This window comes from Palaemon carinicauda, chromosome 30, assembly GCF_036898095.1.
Source record: "Palaemon carinicauda isolate YSFRI2023 chromosome 30, ASM3689809v2, whole genome shotgun sequence".
NCBI classification, from domain to species: Eukaryota; Metazoa; Arthropoda; class Malacostraca; order Decapoda; family Palaemonidae; genus Palaemon; species Palaemon carinicauda.
Window position 1 is genome coordinate 66,557,503 of NC_090754.1, and position 18,092 is coordinate 66,575,594.

General features: G+C 40.9%; 1 protein-coding gene across 1 annotated transcript in view; it reads right to left on the minus strand.

Moving 5' to 3' along the window:
- LOC137623238 (acid ceramidase-like) overlaps nt 1-15,732 on the minus strand; it is a 100,694-nt gene extending 84,962 nt beyond the window's left edge. Inside the window, exons 1-3 of the mRNA XM_068353977.1 lie at nt 15,608-15,732; nt 11,754-11,788; nt 1,370-1,454 (exon numbers count right to left, since the gene is read on the minus strand). Coding sequence (XP_068210078.1) covers nt 1,370-1,454; nt 11,754-11,788; nt 15,608-15,715 — 228 coding nt within the window. The 5' untranslated portion in view covers nt 15,716-15,732. The remainder of the gene's footprint in view (nt 1-1,369; nt 1,455-11,753; nt 11,789-15,607) is intronic.
- Nucleotides 15,733-18,092: the final 2,360 nt, after the last annotated feature.

Here is an 18,092-nt window from a genome sequence, read left to right on the forward strand (position 1 = left end):
GTCCCGCAACCTTGCAATGAGCAGGTCCGGAGGCACATCCACGGCCACACAGGGAGCAGGAACCGGATCCGGACCGCCAGGCACAAGGGTAGGAGTGATGAGTACAGTAAGGGGGAAGGAGTGGGAATTACTGGGGTTGGGTCAGTAATGTCTGGGAACAATGGTAAGGCTTATCATGGCAGCCTTCTAAAGCCAACTTACGGGGGCAAACATCTTCAGATGCTGGCATCTTTACTGCCAGCCCGGGAGCCCCTTCCTTTGATTTACCAGACTCATTAGGCTTAAAAGGGGGAACCACCAAATTCTTCACCACTAGCATCACTTGGGAGACTTGCACAGACTTGCACAGGGGGAACCAGAAGAGAAGTAGCCTTGGTTACTAACTTCCTCAACACAGTCATGATGGGCCTACTTAAAAGACCTAAGGAAGCCAAGACTTCCTTAAGTTAAACTCAACATCAACAGATTTTAGCCTCCGAAGGGTGGGGCAAATATTTTGGGGTTTCATGCATCCCAGCAAACCATTGAAAAACTTGCTGAAGTAGATCAGAGGGCTCCTAGCCCCTGCAGCATACTCCCCAGGGACTGGGGCCAAATGTATGGGGGGGACAGGTGCAGCCTCAGCCACCAAGGAGACCAAAGCAGTGAAAGACTTCATCAGAGTCTTCTTGGGAGTTGCCAAGTCAGTCCCCAAAGGAAGTTTCACTCGCTTCCTCACATTCAGGACATATGCATGCCACTACACCGTAGCCACAACTTATACTCAGCGTATGAGGATGGTTGTGAACAACAATAACCCCTTATTTTACCTCCTACAAGATGCACAGTGAGAGTGAGGACCCACAGTCCATCCCTTCCATGGCAAACACAAACTTCTTGTTTCTATTCCATCTAAGCAACAGTGACAGTACATCGTACTCGTCAGTGGCCAAAACAAAAGTGAAGGCTCTCCAGTTGGAAATTGGTGGGGCTCCTTGCCCCACACCCTCACCTGCTAGATAACCACTCAGTATCCAATTTTAACGAATGGCTCCAGCTCACACTGAAACAGTATCCCTAATTACAGGACAAGGGTTTGTGCCACGTAGGAACAAACTGTTTTCCTGAACAATAGTGAGGAGGAAAAGGAACAAATATCATTTAATGGTAATTATGCAAGTGATTATAGTTTGGAAAGCCTGTTTATTTCCATCTCAATAATAGGCTGTTTCATAAAATTCTTATCAATTTTAAAGATACAATACATATAAAAAACAAATCTGATATATACTCTCTCTCTCTCTCTCTCTCTCTCTCTCTCTCTCTCTCTCTCTCTCTCTCTCTCTCTCTCTCTCTCTCTCTCTCTCTCTCTCTCTTGCTGATACTTTACCATGTGTCTTTTCTCAATTACGAGGGGAGCCCATCGCTGCAATGGTGAGAGATCCAAATTTACAACATATGTTGGCACCAAATTTCTGCAAAAATAACAACAATTCTAAAACTGATTTTTCCTTTTCCTAACTATACAAACCTGCATCCTTCAATAAGAGTATGATTTTTGCAAAGCTGAAATGGCCATTTAGACTTTTAATGAGGTGGTTGCCATTGGTGGCAGGTGGAGGGTAGTTCCCGCTCACATGACAGTCAATACAGCCTTCCTACTTAACCGACCCGGAATGTACCAGTTAGTTGGGTAGCACTGTCACCCCCACCCAAAGGAGAAGATGAGAGGAAAATGAAGACTATCTTGTTTTTAAAGTGCTTTGATAACTTGGATTTGATAATTAATGTGGAATACAGTGTGTGATATTGTGCTGTACTCTAAATAACTAAGACTATACAACAAACAGATCTTGTAGGTCCTGTAGTGCATAGGGTTTCACTGTGTGATAGGACAACGAAAATAGTCCTTGAATTAAAGTACTGTAAGTATATTTAAAGGTACACCACCCTTCAACTCAGCTGATTTGATTGTCAACTAAAATGTAAACACTACCTCAGTACATATGGCCCCTTCTTTGTATGTTTTTATCGCGTAATGAAATAATAAAACAACCCTCTGTATATATACTAAATATACCAAAACATATAATGAAAATCCATTTGGGCATACTGTATTCTAGTTGAGAGGTGACTCTAGTGGTAATATTCTATAATTATGATACAAGTATAAAGCATAGAATGTTAAAAAAGGTATAATATTTTATTTATTGATTCATGAGGTGAGAATTACAAAATTCCAAAAGGGTTGTGTCCTTCAGAAGTTAGGGAGATTTGCTCTATCAGTATCTAGCACTCCTAGGTTAGAAAAGTTTTTGAATCTTGAATGGTAGGCACCAATTCAGTCTAGTTCACTTTTGTAAGTGGTCCATTTGAGATAGATTTTTTTGGAGACAAGTATTTAAAATTCTTTTAATTTTATGATTTTGTGGGGCGGGGTGTTTGAGGTTATTTTAATCCTTTTTTCTATGCCTTAACCTATTAGATTGCATCTTTAATTATTTCATTTTCACAGTACCAAAGAACAATGCAACTGCTCTAACCCTTCCTAGGAAATACAGTTCCCCCCAAGGAATAACTTGTTGATAACAAGTTATTTTGAAATGTAATAGCAGGATTTATCAAAATCAAAGCTTTGTCTGTACAATAAGAAAATTTAGCCCTTTATGAGTGTGTGTGTGTGTTTGTGCAAGCATATATATATATTTATATACATTTATGGCTGTGTAGTTCAGAACAGTATTTCTGTTTTGACACATTATAGTAAATACAGAAATTATTGTAGATATTAACATTTCCTTTTGTTTAAAAGAATCACATTCCGGGATCATTTTTAAAATGTGGTGAAGAATATTTTTCCTTGCAATACAGCAGGTTTCAAATGTCAGATGTGTATATTGTAGTTAGAGCAGGTCAGTTTATAGGTATTGAAATTCAAGCTTCACTTTTAGTGGTCCTTTTCAATAGCATTTTTGATGGAAATCATTGATTTGTTTATTTTATTTAATATATTATGTATAGGCCTTCTCCTTTATTTAAGATAGGCAAAGGCTAGGAGAAGGAAAACTCCAAAATCAAACCAAACAAGACCCCAACGGCGGAGCTTCCCAGCGCCGGCGGAAGAGGGCAATGCCTGTCGGGCAGGCAACAAGGCGGGCCTTGACATAACAAGAACCCGGCAGCCGGATGCAACCAACATCGGAGAAGCCGCCTGTCTCATATGTCTTGAGCCGCGGTGAAAACGGTGTGGGCCAAGTGTGTGTGCGTGGCCGTTGCAAAGCCACGACCACCCAAAACAATATACCCAGCTACTGGCATTCTGTCGTTTCCTCCATTAGCTGATGGCTAACGACAGAACCCAATACTCGGACACGAGTGGGTGCCGACGACCAAAACAGTAATTTAAAAATTAATTACAGTAGAGTACATACAACATTTATATTAAACTTCCCTTCAAGTCAGGTAAACACTAAGCAGTACATATAGTTGCTTGTTTGTGTCATATAAAATAACAAAATAATACGCCATGCTACTATATAATTCAAAACAGTAAGTAAAACAACATCTGCAATAACCTCACTAAATATGAAATGAGACGATTTGTTGACATTTGCAGCTGGAAATCATCATGAGACCTACCCTAGGCCAAAATTTAACAATCAACGACTTACAAACATTTTGAATTACAAAGAGTTTCTCAGAGCCTATTAGGTTTGTAAGTTGGCGACCTTCCATCTATAAACTGTATACAGTATGTATGTCATTTATATAAAATCCAACTTATAAAAATGGATTTTTATCATAAAATTAAATTTTATTGCATACTTACTGAACAATTATACAGCTGTAGGTTCCCTACAAATGGCAGACAATAGATTCAAAACTACCGCAGTGGCCCCGCCATCACTGATGTAGGTGACGTTATCTCCTTCCACTCGAGGGAGCTATAGGTACAACTGTCCAGGTAACATCATTTCGTTCTGCCCAGCCATCCACTAGTGGGGAGGAGGGAGGGCTTTAATTAATAATTGTTCGGTAAGTATGCAATAAAATTTCATTTTAAAATAAGAAACCATTTTTATTGCAGTGTCTCACCGAACAATTATATAGCTGATTACCCATTGCAAGGATGAGAGGCTGTGGATGTGAGTTTTACTTCAACAATCGTATACCACTCTTGAAAATAAAGTATACCCAAAAGCACTGTTCTTGGTAGTAGGTTGGCCAGGGCACCAGCCACCCGTTGAGATACTACCGCTAGAGAGTTATGGGGTCTTTTCACTGGCCAGACAGTACTACATTGGATCCTCCTCTCTGGTTACGGTTCATTTTCCCTTTGCCTACATACACACTGAATAGTCTGGCATATTCTTTACATATTCTCCTCTATCCTCATACACCTGACAACACAGATTACCAAACAATTCTTCATCACCCAAGGGGTTACTGCACTGTAATTGTTCAGTGCCACTTTCCTCTTGGTAAGGGTAGAAGAGACTCTTTAGCTATGGTAAGCAGCTCTTCTAGGAGAGGGACACTCCAGAATCAAACCACTGTTCTCTAGTCTTGGGTAGTGCCATAGCCTCTGTACCATGGCCTTTCACTGTCTTGGGTTAGAGTTCTCTTGCTTGAGGGTACACTCGAGCACACTCGCCTATCTTATTTCTCTTCCTCTTGTTTTGTTAAAGTTTTTATAGTTTATATAGGAGATATTTATTGTTGTTACTCTTCTTGGAATATTTTTTTTTCCTTTTTTCCTTTCCTCACTGAGCTATTTTCCCTGTTGGAGCCCCTGGGCTTATAGCATACTGCTTTTCCAACTAGGGTTGTAGCTTAGTAAGTAATAATAATAATAATAATAATAGTGCCTGTTGTACCTTACCTTGTAAGAGAGCTACTGCAGGAGAATACTGCCTCTGATCGGAGCTCATCTTACATAGTAGAAGGCTTGGAATATGACCAATGGGTGCCTCTACGTGGAGTGGAAGATCCTCGTAGTCATGGTGTTCACCGCTGACTCAACGAAGATACAAGAAAATATCGCCCTTGCCCTGGGCTAAGACCAGAAATAACCAACATGAAAAAACTGTCACCTACACCGAAATAAAAACCTTTACCCACCAAAACTAACACTAAAATGATTGGTGAGTACTCCAGGTACACTGTACCCCCAGACTTCCCTTTAACTCGTCAACCTTGGTACAAGACGAAACATAGGCTAACAGAGGGAGCAACCCCCCTATGTCGTTCCTCCCAACACCATGCCAGCTGCCGAAAGTGGACCAAGAAACTTACAATCTTCAAACACTGTCTCAAATTCTTTCAAATAATGTGTAGCAAACACATATTTAGACCTCCAAAAGGTACTTTGCAGGATAGCGGATAGCGACAAGTAGTGTCAAAAAGCGAGAGAAGTCGCTACCGCACAAACTTCGTGCGATTTCACTCTCAGTAAAGGACACACTGCGTCGTTAGCTTGAGAATGTGCTTCTACAATTAACTCTCTCAGAAAACTCTGTTCTGCGGAGGTAATATCTTAATGCCCGCATGGGACATAAGAGTCGTTCTTCTTCTTCCTGGCCTTTCAAGTCTGTCAGGTTTTTGAGAAAAAATATTTGTGGCCACAGATTAGAAAAGTTCACGAATAATGTATGTGTGACGAATCGCAACATTATTGCCAAAAGAATTTTGATCGTTGACTAACTGTAATATTTTCTTGAATGAGAGCGAACATGTTCTCAAACAAAATATACAGTAAAAGAGGCAATCATTTCACCTCTGGTTTACCCCTCCTCTTTATGTGAGGGGCTAGCCAGTGTTCATTACACAGAAACGGATGTCTGGTTACCTGTGGGCGGAATTTGAAACGTTTGTAAACGTAATGAAAAGTTGCCCATGCTGTTGCTATCGTTCTTTTAACGTCAGCTAACAACGTTTCTTCGGGACTAATTGTTCGAAACAATAACCCTGTAAGGATAGAATAAAAGGTCTCGGAAGCCTATCGTGTAAAAGGCAAGACATTTTACCCAGGGTACAATGACGGGGGAGGCTGCCTCCATCAAACGGTAGAACCGAGTTTAAGACAATGACCTCGCGGTTTTGTCTTGGCTAGAGCACATGCTACAGGACAGCCTACATCCTTCATGAAGTTTAAACAACACCCATTGAAGTTCTGTAAAAAAAAAACTTCTCAGGAACGAGTCTCCCGAAAAGGATCAAGTCTTGTATGTGGGAGTTGGCTTCAAGAATGCCAGATATAATTGCCATCAACCGCTTACCCGAAGGGCTTGCCATCGAACGCTTTCTCGCTAGTGAGAAAAACTACCGTCTAAATCAGGCAAGGCCTGCCAGGGAAATGAACTGCAATGTAAAGAATTTCTTATTCCTCGCTCATTTCCGTCTGCTAACCAAATCACTTGAAGTGGGAAGGTGGAGGAAAGATGACGGTGGTTTGTTCGAAAACAAAAGGGTCGGTGCTGGCGAAACCAGACTAGCTGATATAGTATTCAGCTGGGAGTGTAGAGTGACGTAACAAGTCACACCTTTGGAAGACCCATCCTGTAAAGGGGGGGAGGTCGACCATAGAGTTTTCAGAAACCTCTGGATCGCGGAAACCGAGAGATTCGGATGAGAACCTAGGGGTTCAGAAACTATTTGTGAATACCTTTCTCACGACCTTAAGGAATGTTGTGCCAAGATCTCGCAGGAACTCTGTCGCTGATTCCTGACGGAATTTTCAGGAATCGTGTTACATGACCAGGACCCAAATGAACTGTGTCATAGTTACCTGTAGAGATTCGTAAACCCTTAGGCAGCAGGCATCCCTCTGTCATCAGAGTAAAACTCTTGATGACGATGGGTGCGCGTGAACAATTCACAGGACGAGAGTTCAAAAACTGTCATAAGAGTAAAACTCTTGTGCACTCATGAACTCTTCGCGCAACAAGAGTTCGAAAAACTCTGTCATAAGAGTTGTTCGTGCACTTCAACTGATTGCGTGCACCTAGTTGTTCGTGCGCACCAAGTTGGTCGTGCGTGCCAATATGATCCTGCGCGCCACATAAATTCCATAGGTCTAGGCAGACCTTCGCATCGAGAGTCCATTCTGACGGCAGTACTTGAAGAAGGAGACTTCTTAGTCCGTCCGCCAACACGTTCATTTTCCCTTGAACAAATCGAGGGATCAGCGTAACCTGACCAGGAGGTGTAACCACTTTCCCAGAGGAGTCAATGCTCGCGTAAATACTGTACTAGCAGTGCTGTCGAAAGGCTGAAGCAAAGAGCTCTAAACTGGTAGGTCTTGCCCATGAACACAAACAGAAGGTATTTCCTAGAGCCCTGGTGAATTAGAATGAGGAAGTATGCGTCCTGCATATCCAGGGATACCATCCAGTCCCCTTGACGAAGGGACTCCCCGATGACTTGGGGACTACGAACAGACGGTTGTAAAACTTCAGGGATGGTCTGTTGCTAATCTCCTCTATGACAGTCTTCTGCACGAGAATCTCTATTTCTCGAGTTAAGGCTACAAACTTCTCCGAGCCTGAAGAGCAGGCGGGTAATGTGATGTGAACATTGGATAGAGGATTGAAAAATCACTTGGATGATTTCGTGTTGGGTTTGGTCGAGGACTTGGTTGGGTGTCGTAAATTCGATCGAGGCCTGACGAACGGTCTAGACCTACCCCCTCGAAAGGGTTCCTTCTGCAAGGGTGATTCCGAGGCGGTAGTCGTCACAGTCGAGGGTTTAACTCGCTTAGGAGACTGGGCAAGCAAGTCATTAGTAGACTTCTTTTCCTGTGCGGACAGAATCTTGGCCACTATTTCATCGGGAAACAGATGATCCTTGTCGAGAGGAGAAAACAAAAGTGCGGACTTATGAGATGAAGCGGCTCCTTTCGAAACAAAAGAACACCAGAGCTGTCTTTTCTTGAGAGTCCAAAATGCAAAGAGAGAGGCCAGCTCATCGCAACCATCCCGAACTGATTTGTCGGCATATGACAAAACCCCAAGCCAGTCCGATGCCAGGTGTTCCTGAAGAGTAGGGCAATCCTCTATTTTCGTAGCAAGGGCTCCGATCGTCCAGTCCAAGAAACTCATAATTTCTAAAATCTTGAAAAAAAATATTTTTTAACAAATGGTCCAACTCGGGCGATGTAAAGAATATTTTAGCTGTTGCAAACGCGGACCTTCTAGTTGCATCCACCAAGCCAGAGAAGTCCCTCTGGGAGGAGGCAGAAACTCCCATAGAGGGGGCTTCTCCGGTTACGTAGAACCTATACCTCTTCTTAATAAGCTTCGACAGAGGATAGGCGAAAGTTGCTTTCCCGAGTTCTCTCTTGACCTTCAACCAATCTTCTATATCACGAAGCGAATGTTTAGCAGCCTTGGAAAGAACGAGCTTCGGGAAAAGAGGATCAAAATTCTTCCTTCTCATCAGGAAGAAGGAAGCAGGCGACCTGGGATCGGCTGCTACGAAGTAATCCGGGTACATGTCGAGAAGCTAGTGTAAAAGTTTCGAATAACACGAGAGAGGGATAGAGTCCGCTTCTAAGTCCTCCTCGTCATCCGAAAAGATAGGCGACAGAGACGGTTCTTGATTTGACTCATTATTCTTCGTACATTGTTTGTTTTCTTTCATCCAGTTCATCAGCTCTTGCAACTGTCGACGTAACGGAATTAGATTCTCGTCTTCTTGAGTTGAAGTCGAAGCAACTGGGGTGGTGGATTTCGACACGATCGCCACCAGAGGTCTTGCTCCAGTCGAATTATCTGTGGCATTCCAAGTCGAAGGAAAATTTCGAAAGCTTGATGAATCGAAGACCTCGACGAACTCAGAATCGGTCTCTCCACAACCGAGTCGAAGGTAGCTCTCGCTGTCGTAAGAATACGAGGCGGCGAAGTCCATATAGCTACGTTACACGACGGGCGAGATATATCTACTTCTCTGTTCTTCACAGGGGGCAGAGATAGCACCACTTTAGTCGAACGTCTCTTCAACGGATGTGAGACTGAAGAATCACGCCACTTACGACGTCTAACCGGCGACGAATCACTCGACTCTGTCGATAACTGATTACCGAACGACACACCTTTCCAATGGTGTTTAGTCGAATCCTGCTGACGCACCACAGGATCGACGGAGGAAGCGACTGTCTGTGGGCAGACCTCGACAGTCTCCCTTGGACCTCCGGTATGTCTCATCGCCAAGGCGGGGGTTCTCCCCGAGGCGGGGGTTCTCCCCGAGGCGGGATAGCGGGACAGTGACCTTCGTCTAGGAGAACTATCGGGACAAACAGCCACCCCCTCAGATTGCACTGCATTGACACTTTTCACTTTACTAGAAGTCTTTCATAAGAAAGACTACAGATAAACCTAACTACATCACCGTATTGGCTGATACATCAAATTTCTTTTCAAATTTAGACTCGAGGCTGGGAATGGTGTCAGGAGAAACTCCACGGGAAGTTGGCAAAGGAGCTACAGGAGCAGGAATAGGAGGACTCAAAATTGGAGACATAATAAGAAGAGAAGGAGAAGGAATAGGAGCAGGAGCTTCGATAGAAGAAGCCGAAGAAGCTAAACTAGTCTTACTTTCAGCTCTGAGAGCCACCTTCCTCTTCCTATCCTTAATTATCTTCCCCGAGTGAAAAACAAAATCTTTCCACTGTTGTTCACTCCAATCCTTGCATTCATCACAAGTAGATTCTCTAGAGCACTCACAACCCCTACACTTAATGAACTTAGTGCGCAAATCATGAATTAATTTAACTAACCTAGTTTTGCACCCTCCGGCACAAAACCCAACTACTGAAGGACTAGAGTCTGACATGGTGGTAAGACCACAAAATTGCAGAAAAGAAATTCAGCTTCAATCCTACAAACACGGAGTTGAATACTTCACTGATATTGGAGAGATAATACTTCCCAACAATGAAGAAAAAAGTCTGCACCGACCACCGATGTTCACCAGAAGCCGGCAGAGAACGAATTGATGTTACCTGGACAGTTGTACCTATAGCTCCCTCAAGTGGAGGGAGATGACGTCACCTATAACAGCGATGGCGGCGCCACCGCAGTAGTTTTGAATCTATTGTCTGCCATTCGTAGGGAACCTACAGCTATATAATTGTTCGGTAAGACACTACAATAAAAAATTTGACTTACATATTTTAGGAATGGAAATCATTTGTAGCTCAAGGACCTCTTATACCTCTTTTCTCTGAGTGATAAGTACCATCCTCACACGAGCGGGGAGATTACTATTGAGGATAACTCCAACTGATCGCTCTTACATCGACAACCAGATACATGCATCCTAGGCACGATCGGATTCCAGGCAAGCACACTTAGTAGGTGAGCATGAACTCTAGGTGTGCCTGGAATCCAGATTCTTGATGTGCATCGACCTTAGCAATGTGTGAATTCCAGGTGCATGGTATTCAGGTTCATCAATCGAGAAGACAGACCACATGAAATCAGTTACTCTTGAATCCCAGGTGTATGCCTACCTCAAGTGAGCACGCAATCGGGTAAGTATTCATGACAATTATGAGCAAGTGAGCACACACAAACAGGGGCAGATGAACAGGTGAGTACTGTAGTTATGTCTTGATAAGTACACTATATAGGATCAGATGGATGCGCATTAACTGTAAAGTGCATACCTGATTGGGTCAACTGATGAGTGCACTCACACGCGAGCAAGAGAATGCCCAAAGTTCAAGGATTGCACAGCCTTAAGGGCTACGCATACAAGCTAGAGAATGTTCTAAGTATGATATATATATGTACTATAAGGAGAGAGTGCACACATCAGCAAAGAGAGCATGAGCAGCTGAGTGTTTAAAATCTTAATAAATCTAAGTACCCTTTTGTAGGTTCGGAATTCTAACCCTTGAAGTAGCTGCAAAGACTCAGGAGGAGGGATGGAAGGGCAGTGGTCCTTCAAACAAGACTGGCAGTGTATGGAATAGTGTACGCACAAGCCCCTCAAGATTTCGGCACAGCACTGTCTCTTGGACAAGAAGAAAAATGGTAGGAGTGATGCAATGCCAATCCTATTGATCGGACCCCTGGACTTTACAGCAAAGAACCTAGCAGGGGAGAAGGAGAAACTTGGAGTTCATCTTTTAAGGGTCATCCTGTCAGTAGTGCTCCACCCAGTAAGGGAAGACACTTTCAAGAAGAAGGGCAGCACTGTTCCCCTTCACTCAATGGCCACAGAAACTCCTTCCTCTGGCACAATGACTAAGGAAAATAAATTTCCTTAGTTAACTTGATGTTCTTGTTACCATAGTGAAGAGAGAGACAGCAAACAGTAAAGCTGTTCAACAGGAAGGAATTGGCAAACAGTAGATTGTAAGGATAACTGTCACACAGTTAAAGTAATCAGGAAGCAAACTGCATAACCATTGTCTTTCATAAAAACCCTAACACACAACGATCTTGCCAAAACCATTGCCTGAGAGTGAAAAGAGAAGTAAAAATTAAAATAGCCAGATAGAAATACCAGGAGTGTGTCTGTTCTCTCCACTGGTGAAGCTCAGTGGCCTATCAGGTGAGCAAGCCTTCCAAACCACCCGACAATAACTACCGCCACCTCGTTGAAAGTTTTAACATTTGTATCCATCTTTGCTGAAATCAGACTCCCATTAAAGGATGAGGGTTTGTATTCATGTAGGAACAAAGGAAACTTTTGCTTTCATTCTAATTTAATTTACTACAGTATAAGCATGATAACTACATAAACTTAAAAAAACAAAAACATCTTACTTTTCATCAGGTGGATAAGCAGATGTCTCACATACCTGGAATAAGAAAATTATTTAGACATTAGTCAAGAACTTAAAATGTTTACTGAAAAAATATATCACAAATGTTTAAAATTAACTAGTACTTTTCCTAACTATACAAACCTGAGCCCTTTATTTAAGAGAATTGATAACAGCAAAGATGGAACAAGGCCGTTAAACTTATAACGAGGTGTAAACGAACGGACACAAGTTTGCCCAACCAGCTCACTGATAAACCACTTAGATGGCAACCAGGACTTTCACAGGGCTTGGTGTTGGCAGGAACGGCAGCAGGAACACTAACAGGAGGGTATTCGTCAACACACTGATGACGAGCAATCCTTCGCTTGGTGAGCAAACCAATGTACGCATGCACATTACCATGAAAGCACACCCAGCCAAAGAAGCAAGCAGACCCTTTTCAGCAGATGAGCTTACCCACCCACCTAGCCAGCACATAGTGGGCGAGTGAGCGCCAACGCACAAGACTCTCCCTCCCAACTAGAGCTTGTTCGTCTGGGAGTCACAGCATCGTGGGCAAAGGCACGAACACTCATCAGGAACCTGCAGAAAGTTGACAAGCTGCCTTGCATAGTCTTACAAGAGGCGGTACTCGCTCGGATAGAAATGAGTAAGGCAGAGGAGGCTTACCTGAGAATGCGAGCTGGCATCGCTCGCAAACATCAGAACATGTTGGCTCTATCCCAAAGGTTTTAAAGATCTGAGGAAATAACCGGAAAGGGGTTATGACCCTGGGGGCACGAGGGCTAGGGGCTGCGACTACAAGCGGTCAGCGAGCATCACCATCTCTGTGCTTCAAAGAGCTCAACTCTGCAGAGCTGGAGCAATGCATAGACAAGTCTAGTTCCTGCTTATGAGAAACTCGAGGAAGGAACCATTCAAAGAGAGGAAGCCCTTTCACATTGGCGAGAAGGGAGACTTTCCTAGAATGGTGGAGGAAGAGCTTGAACGTATTTTTCCTGCTCTGTGAAATCAGAGCATTGAGCAAGTTCCGGTGGCTGAGTGCACCCAGCATGCTGAGCAGCTCAGCCGGCATGCTCACCCTGAGGGGATCGCAAGCCTGGCCAATACTACAGGGAGTCCCCACTGTTAACTAAGAGAGTTGTAAAGGATGCTTCAGCTAAGGGCATAAGACACTTCGGATGTGCTCCAATTCAGAGGCTTGGGTGGGGAGGAGGGGGTGGCTAACCCCATGCAGATGTGCATCAGCCGTTGCTCAATGGGGGAAACAAACCCAAGATCACTAAGAAAGGCCCAAGTTGATGCATGGCATCAAACCAGGGAGACTTCTATTCAGCAGTGGGCAACAAGGGTCCTCCATACCCTAGGATTATCTGGAGGTTCAACGGTCATCACTTTCACTCGTTTGTCCTCCAGACAAGCAGAGTCAGCAGGTTCGGATGAGACGGGACTTCTTCACCGCAAGTACAACCCTAAGGATGACCCCAAGGGAGAATAACCCATTTTACACTTCCATTGCCTACCATATCGCTCCCATTGGGAGGATGGCCACTTTCGACACTGTGCAGAGAGACTCCTAACTGCATGAGTATCATCTGCAACAAGGGCAATGGGAATGAGGATCAGTCTCCGGCGCCAACATGAAGGAGCCGCAAGAGCGCCCTTCGATGCCAGGACAAACCCGCATCTTTGGAGTCCTTAATAAGACCAATCAAAACTGAAAAAGAAAACAAAGTGAGCTTTGAAACAGTCTTTAAATAGGATTTTAATGGAGAGAGGGTGAGACAGCACATCTGCTCTCTTCCGAGCCAAGAGCATAAGCAGAAAATATACTAGCCGAGAGTGTGAAAGGGTAGGTTTGTCTACCCCACTGCTGACCAGCAGTGGATTGTTTACTTATACCGGAACTATATATCCTTAGTAAAGAGGAAATGGTTTGCATTTGTGTTGGAACACATATATACTTTATAAACTTTTTTAAATATTCATTTAGTTTGTTTTACTCCAGCAAAGAACTTTAATTTCACATTATTAATAAATTCTGGATAAGGGATTTGTCTGTAAAGATGTGACCCTGTCATTCGAGTGTCTATAAATGTGGCTTTGTTGGTCGTTTCTATTAATGTCACTCTGATGAACAAATGCCAACAGTTCTGACACCATTGATCAAATCTTCAAACGTAACCTCATTGATGGAGTGTCTGTAAATGTGACCTTGTTGACCAAGTGTTGACAAATGTCACCCTATGATCTCAAACTAGAAAATTTATAAAAATAAAATCCTCCAATTAGATTAATAGAGTCCAGAAAAAGCCCAAGCTATCATAAAGTCAGGCTAACTTAATCTAATACCAGCCTATAAATTGACTAATAAGAATGAATGTTTTCCAGTGTCTAAATAGACTTGGATTAATTAAATTTAGGCCAATTCCACCTCTGGGGCCTGGGAGGCTAAATAAATGTAACATTAGTTGTGCTAAGGTCAAGTAGACACCAATTCACCTGTATTGACAGTATAAACAATCCACAGAAGAGTGCAACAAATCTAGGTAGACATAAAAACCACACATTTACCCCAAATGTGTCCTCTTCCATAAGCTCCGTGGTTTTACACATTATATAATAGCATTACCAAATTCCTCTCAATTTCATTTACATATATATATATAGGTATGAGGTAGAAATTTATTTCTATTTGAACACGATGTTGTGTTGATATTAATCCATATTGACTCATTAGGGGTAATTTGAATGAATTACTACCAATTGTGTCACGTGGTGGCCCGGGGAATTGGGTAAAATTCGCTGGTAAGAGACTGATATCTCACCAGGTAAATCCTCGGACAGCTGGTAGCGGTCAGGTTCCAATTCTTTTTATGGGCTCTCGTGACATGGTTGGTTTCGACCTGGCCTTTCATTAGAAGGGGCTAGCGTTCGATCCCAGGTATGAGGTAGAAATTTATTTCTATTTGAACACGATGTTGTGTTGATATTAATCCATATTGACTCATTAGGGGTAATTTGAATGAATTACTACCAATTGTGTCACGTGGTGGCCCGGGGAATTGGGTAAAACTCGCTGGTAAGAGACTGATGTCTCACCAGGTAAATCCTCGGACAGCTGGTAGCGGTCAGGTTCCAATTCTTTTTATGGGCTCTCGTGACATGGTTGGTTTCGACCTGGCCTTTCATTAGAAGGGGCTAGCGTTCGATCCCAGGTATGAGGTAGAAATTTATTTCTATTTGAACACGATGTTGTGTTGATATTAATCCATATATATATATATATATATATATATATATATATATATATATATATATATATATATATATAAATTTAGAGCCTATACATAACAACGGACAAGACACACTGCGTGCATAGAACACCGCCTTACTAACCTTAAGGCTATGTCCTTACATACTTATCAAACGGGGATAGTCCCTACGACCCATTTAAACTGCCATATTCATAGGGTTGAAATTACGGGAGTTAAGGAGCATGAACGTCATAATACATACACCCATCTGATTTACCAATATATACATACAGTACAGCTAGAAGTGTATGTAGGGCTATAAAATGTGCAAAATCTCATGGTGTAAGCTACCGGCCGGCCTATACGTTAGACTTTAACCAAATTATTTCTATTCTTTTCATTTAAGCCCAAAATAGATATATACTGCCATCATTACGTGTTACAGTAGACATTGTTTACAAGTAAGGCTGGCCATGACATAATCTGTCAACCATCATGTGACTTTACTATGGGGGGAGTGTCTAAGATGTTTACAATCATAAGTGTCAGGATTAAACAAGAAATACATTGGCAAATAAGAAATCACATAACATACATGCTCTTCCGACGAAACTAAATGGATCAAACTCAATATAACGAATGTACAAGCAGCCAACTGAAATAAAGTCTTCATTTTTGACGTTTGAAAGACGTTGCTGTCCATTTTCCTTCCTATCTTATTGCCAGGGTTACCAGATTTCCACTGGATTATCATACATGAACCTTAAAATTATCGTTTTTTTAAACCAAAATTATCGTACACACTTTGAACAAGATTATTAAGGAGTAACATATATAGCTTATTTCAAGCTATTTTAGTATAATTGCTTAATCAAACACACACACATACATTGTATATACCCAAGGTATGTATCGTACATCGTACCGGACCCAAAATAATCGTACATGTACGATAATTATCGTACGAATGGCAACCCTGCTTATTGCTCACTTGAGTCCGCAAACTTAGTATTGTTATTAAGCTTATAGTCTTTGGCTTATATTACCTGTGCCTTAAATAAATTAAAACAGTAATAAGATTCTCAATTTTAACATTTATCCCATTCTACCTTGAAATTAGATAGGATAAAACCTTGCTATCATCAGTTTTGGCAACCTAATAACCTATTGGGCACTCTATCGCTTTATAGATAGGTGCAAAGCTTCTAAGTTTATTCTTAGTATTGTTATTAAGCTTATATTACCTGTGCCTTAAATAAATTAATACAGTAATAAGATTCTCAATTTTAACATTTATCCCATTCTACCTTGAAATCAGATAGGATAAAACCTTGTTATCATCAGTTTTGGCAACCTAATAACCTATTGTGGTTAGTTTGGACTTCTTAAATTCTCCTTTCCTGTGCATTGCCCTACCTATAAATGCAGCCAGATCCCTGCTAGTATTTTTCACTAAGGCTACCTATACTTATGTCTACATTCATTAGCTGTCCTAATTTTGGCCATGAAAATAAATGTTCGGTAGTATCTTCATCTTTGCACAGGTCACACAAATTATCTTCATATTTTCCCCTGAAATTCGCTTTTAAATTGAGCATATTTAATCTTGTCTTCATTCCAAGGGATGGCTTATCCAGATTCATTTCTCTGATATAAGGTTGTCGGCCATTTCCTTCAATAAATCTTAATTTTTTCATCACTTTCTTTTTTTAAAGAAGCCGTGAGAAGTACAACCTAATGGTCGAATGACCTAATATTGGCTTTGCTATAGAAATTGTCATTATTTAAGTGAATTTTAAAGTATTATTCAAATATTTATTTAGGTTTTCATTACTTGTTATATCTATATAAAGTAATATTTCCGTCAAATATAAGAAAAATAGTCTCTAAAAAAGTAAGGAGAATGGGATACAGTTTGATTTCAGCACTAAAATACTTGGAGACAAAATTTGAGATTATGAACGAAATATCAACAATATTGTAATCCTTAGCAATTCATTATTATTATTATTATTATTATTATTATTATTATTATTATTATTATTATTATTATTATTATTATTATTATTATTACAAACAAGTTTTTAATCAATCCTGAGACAATGATAATGTTAAAATAGGAAATAGAAAGTAGGAAAAGCAGCAGACTACGGAAATGACATAAATCATAAACATCAAAGAGGACAAATTACAACTTAATTGATAAAAAAACGTCAAATAAATAAATAACAGAAAATCCATGAAAATTACTTATACAGTATATACCCTATCAATAACAAAAGTGATAATTGTGTACTTTTATACTCAACTTCAATGTGAATATACTGAGAAAAATGTCAGTAGATCTTTAATGACATTGTTAATGTAGTTTGATTTACAAAAATACAAATAGCAACATCCTCATCTACAGTGATATTTCATTAATCAAGAACATGGGAGTTTAGGAGATACCTTGTGAGGATTGTGAAATTGAATATACTATAGGAAGAGACATTCCCCCATATAAAAATGATGTAATAGTTCGTCATGATTTTAAAATTGACAACATTTAAATTGGAGGCTCCTAAATATCCTGAAGAAAAAAAAATAAAGACAAAACTATGAAAAGGTGGCAAGAATTTTACTCAGGTAGGCTAAACATATTTACAAATCACGTAAATTTCAAGACACTCATCCTGTGACACGGTTGCACAAGGCAAACTCTTGTTGCAAGCGTTCAAGATATACCTTAATGTTCTTAAACTATTAAAATTTTAATTTTCCATTACTTCTCTTTTATTTTATTCATTTCCTTATTTCCTTTTCTCACTGGGCTATTTTTCCATGATGGAGCCTTTTGGCTTATAGCATCTTGCTTTTCCAACTAACGTTGTAGCTTTGCTGATAATAATAATAATAATAATAATAATAATAATAATAATAATAATAATAATAATAATAATAATAATAATAATAATAATAATAATGTTTGTCGAAGCGACCAGGGTAGCACCTATAGATTTAGGTGTAACAAGGTCAGCTAATTTGTCTCCTGAAAACAATACATATATTGCCAAAATTCTTTTGACTGAAACGTAGTA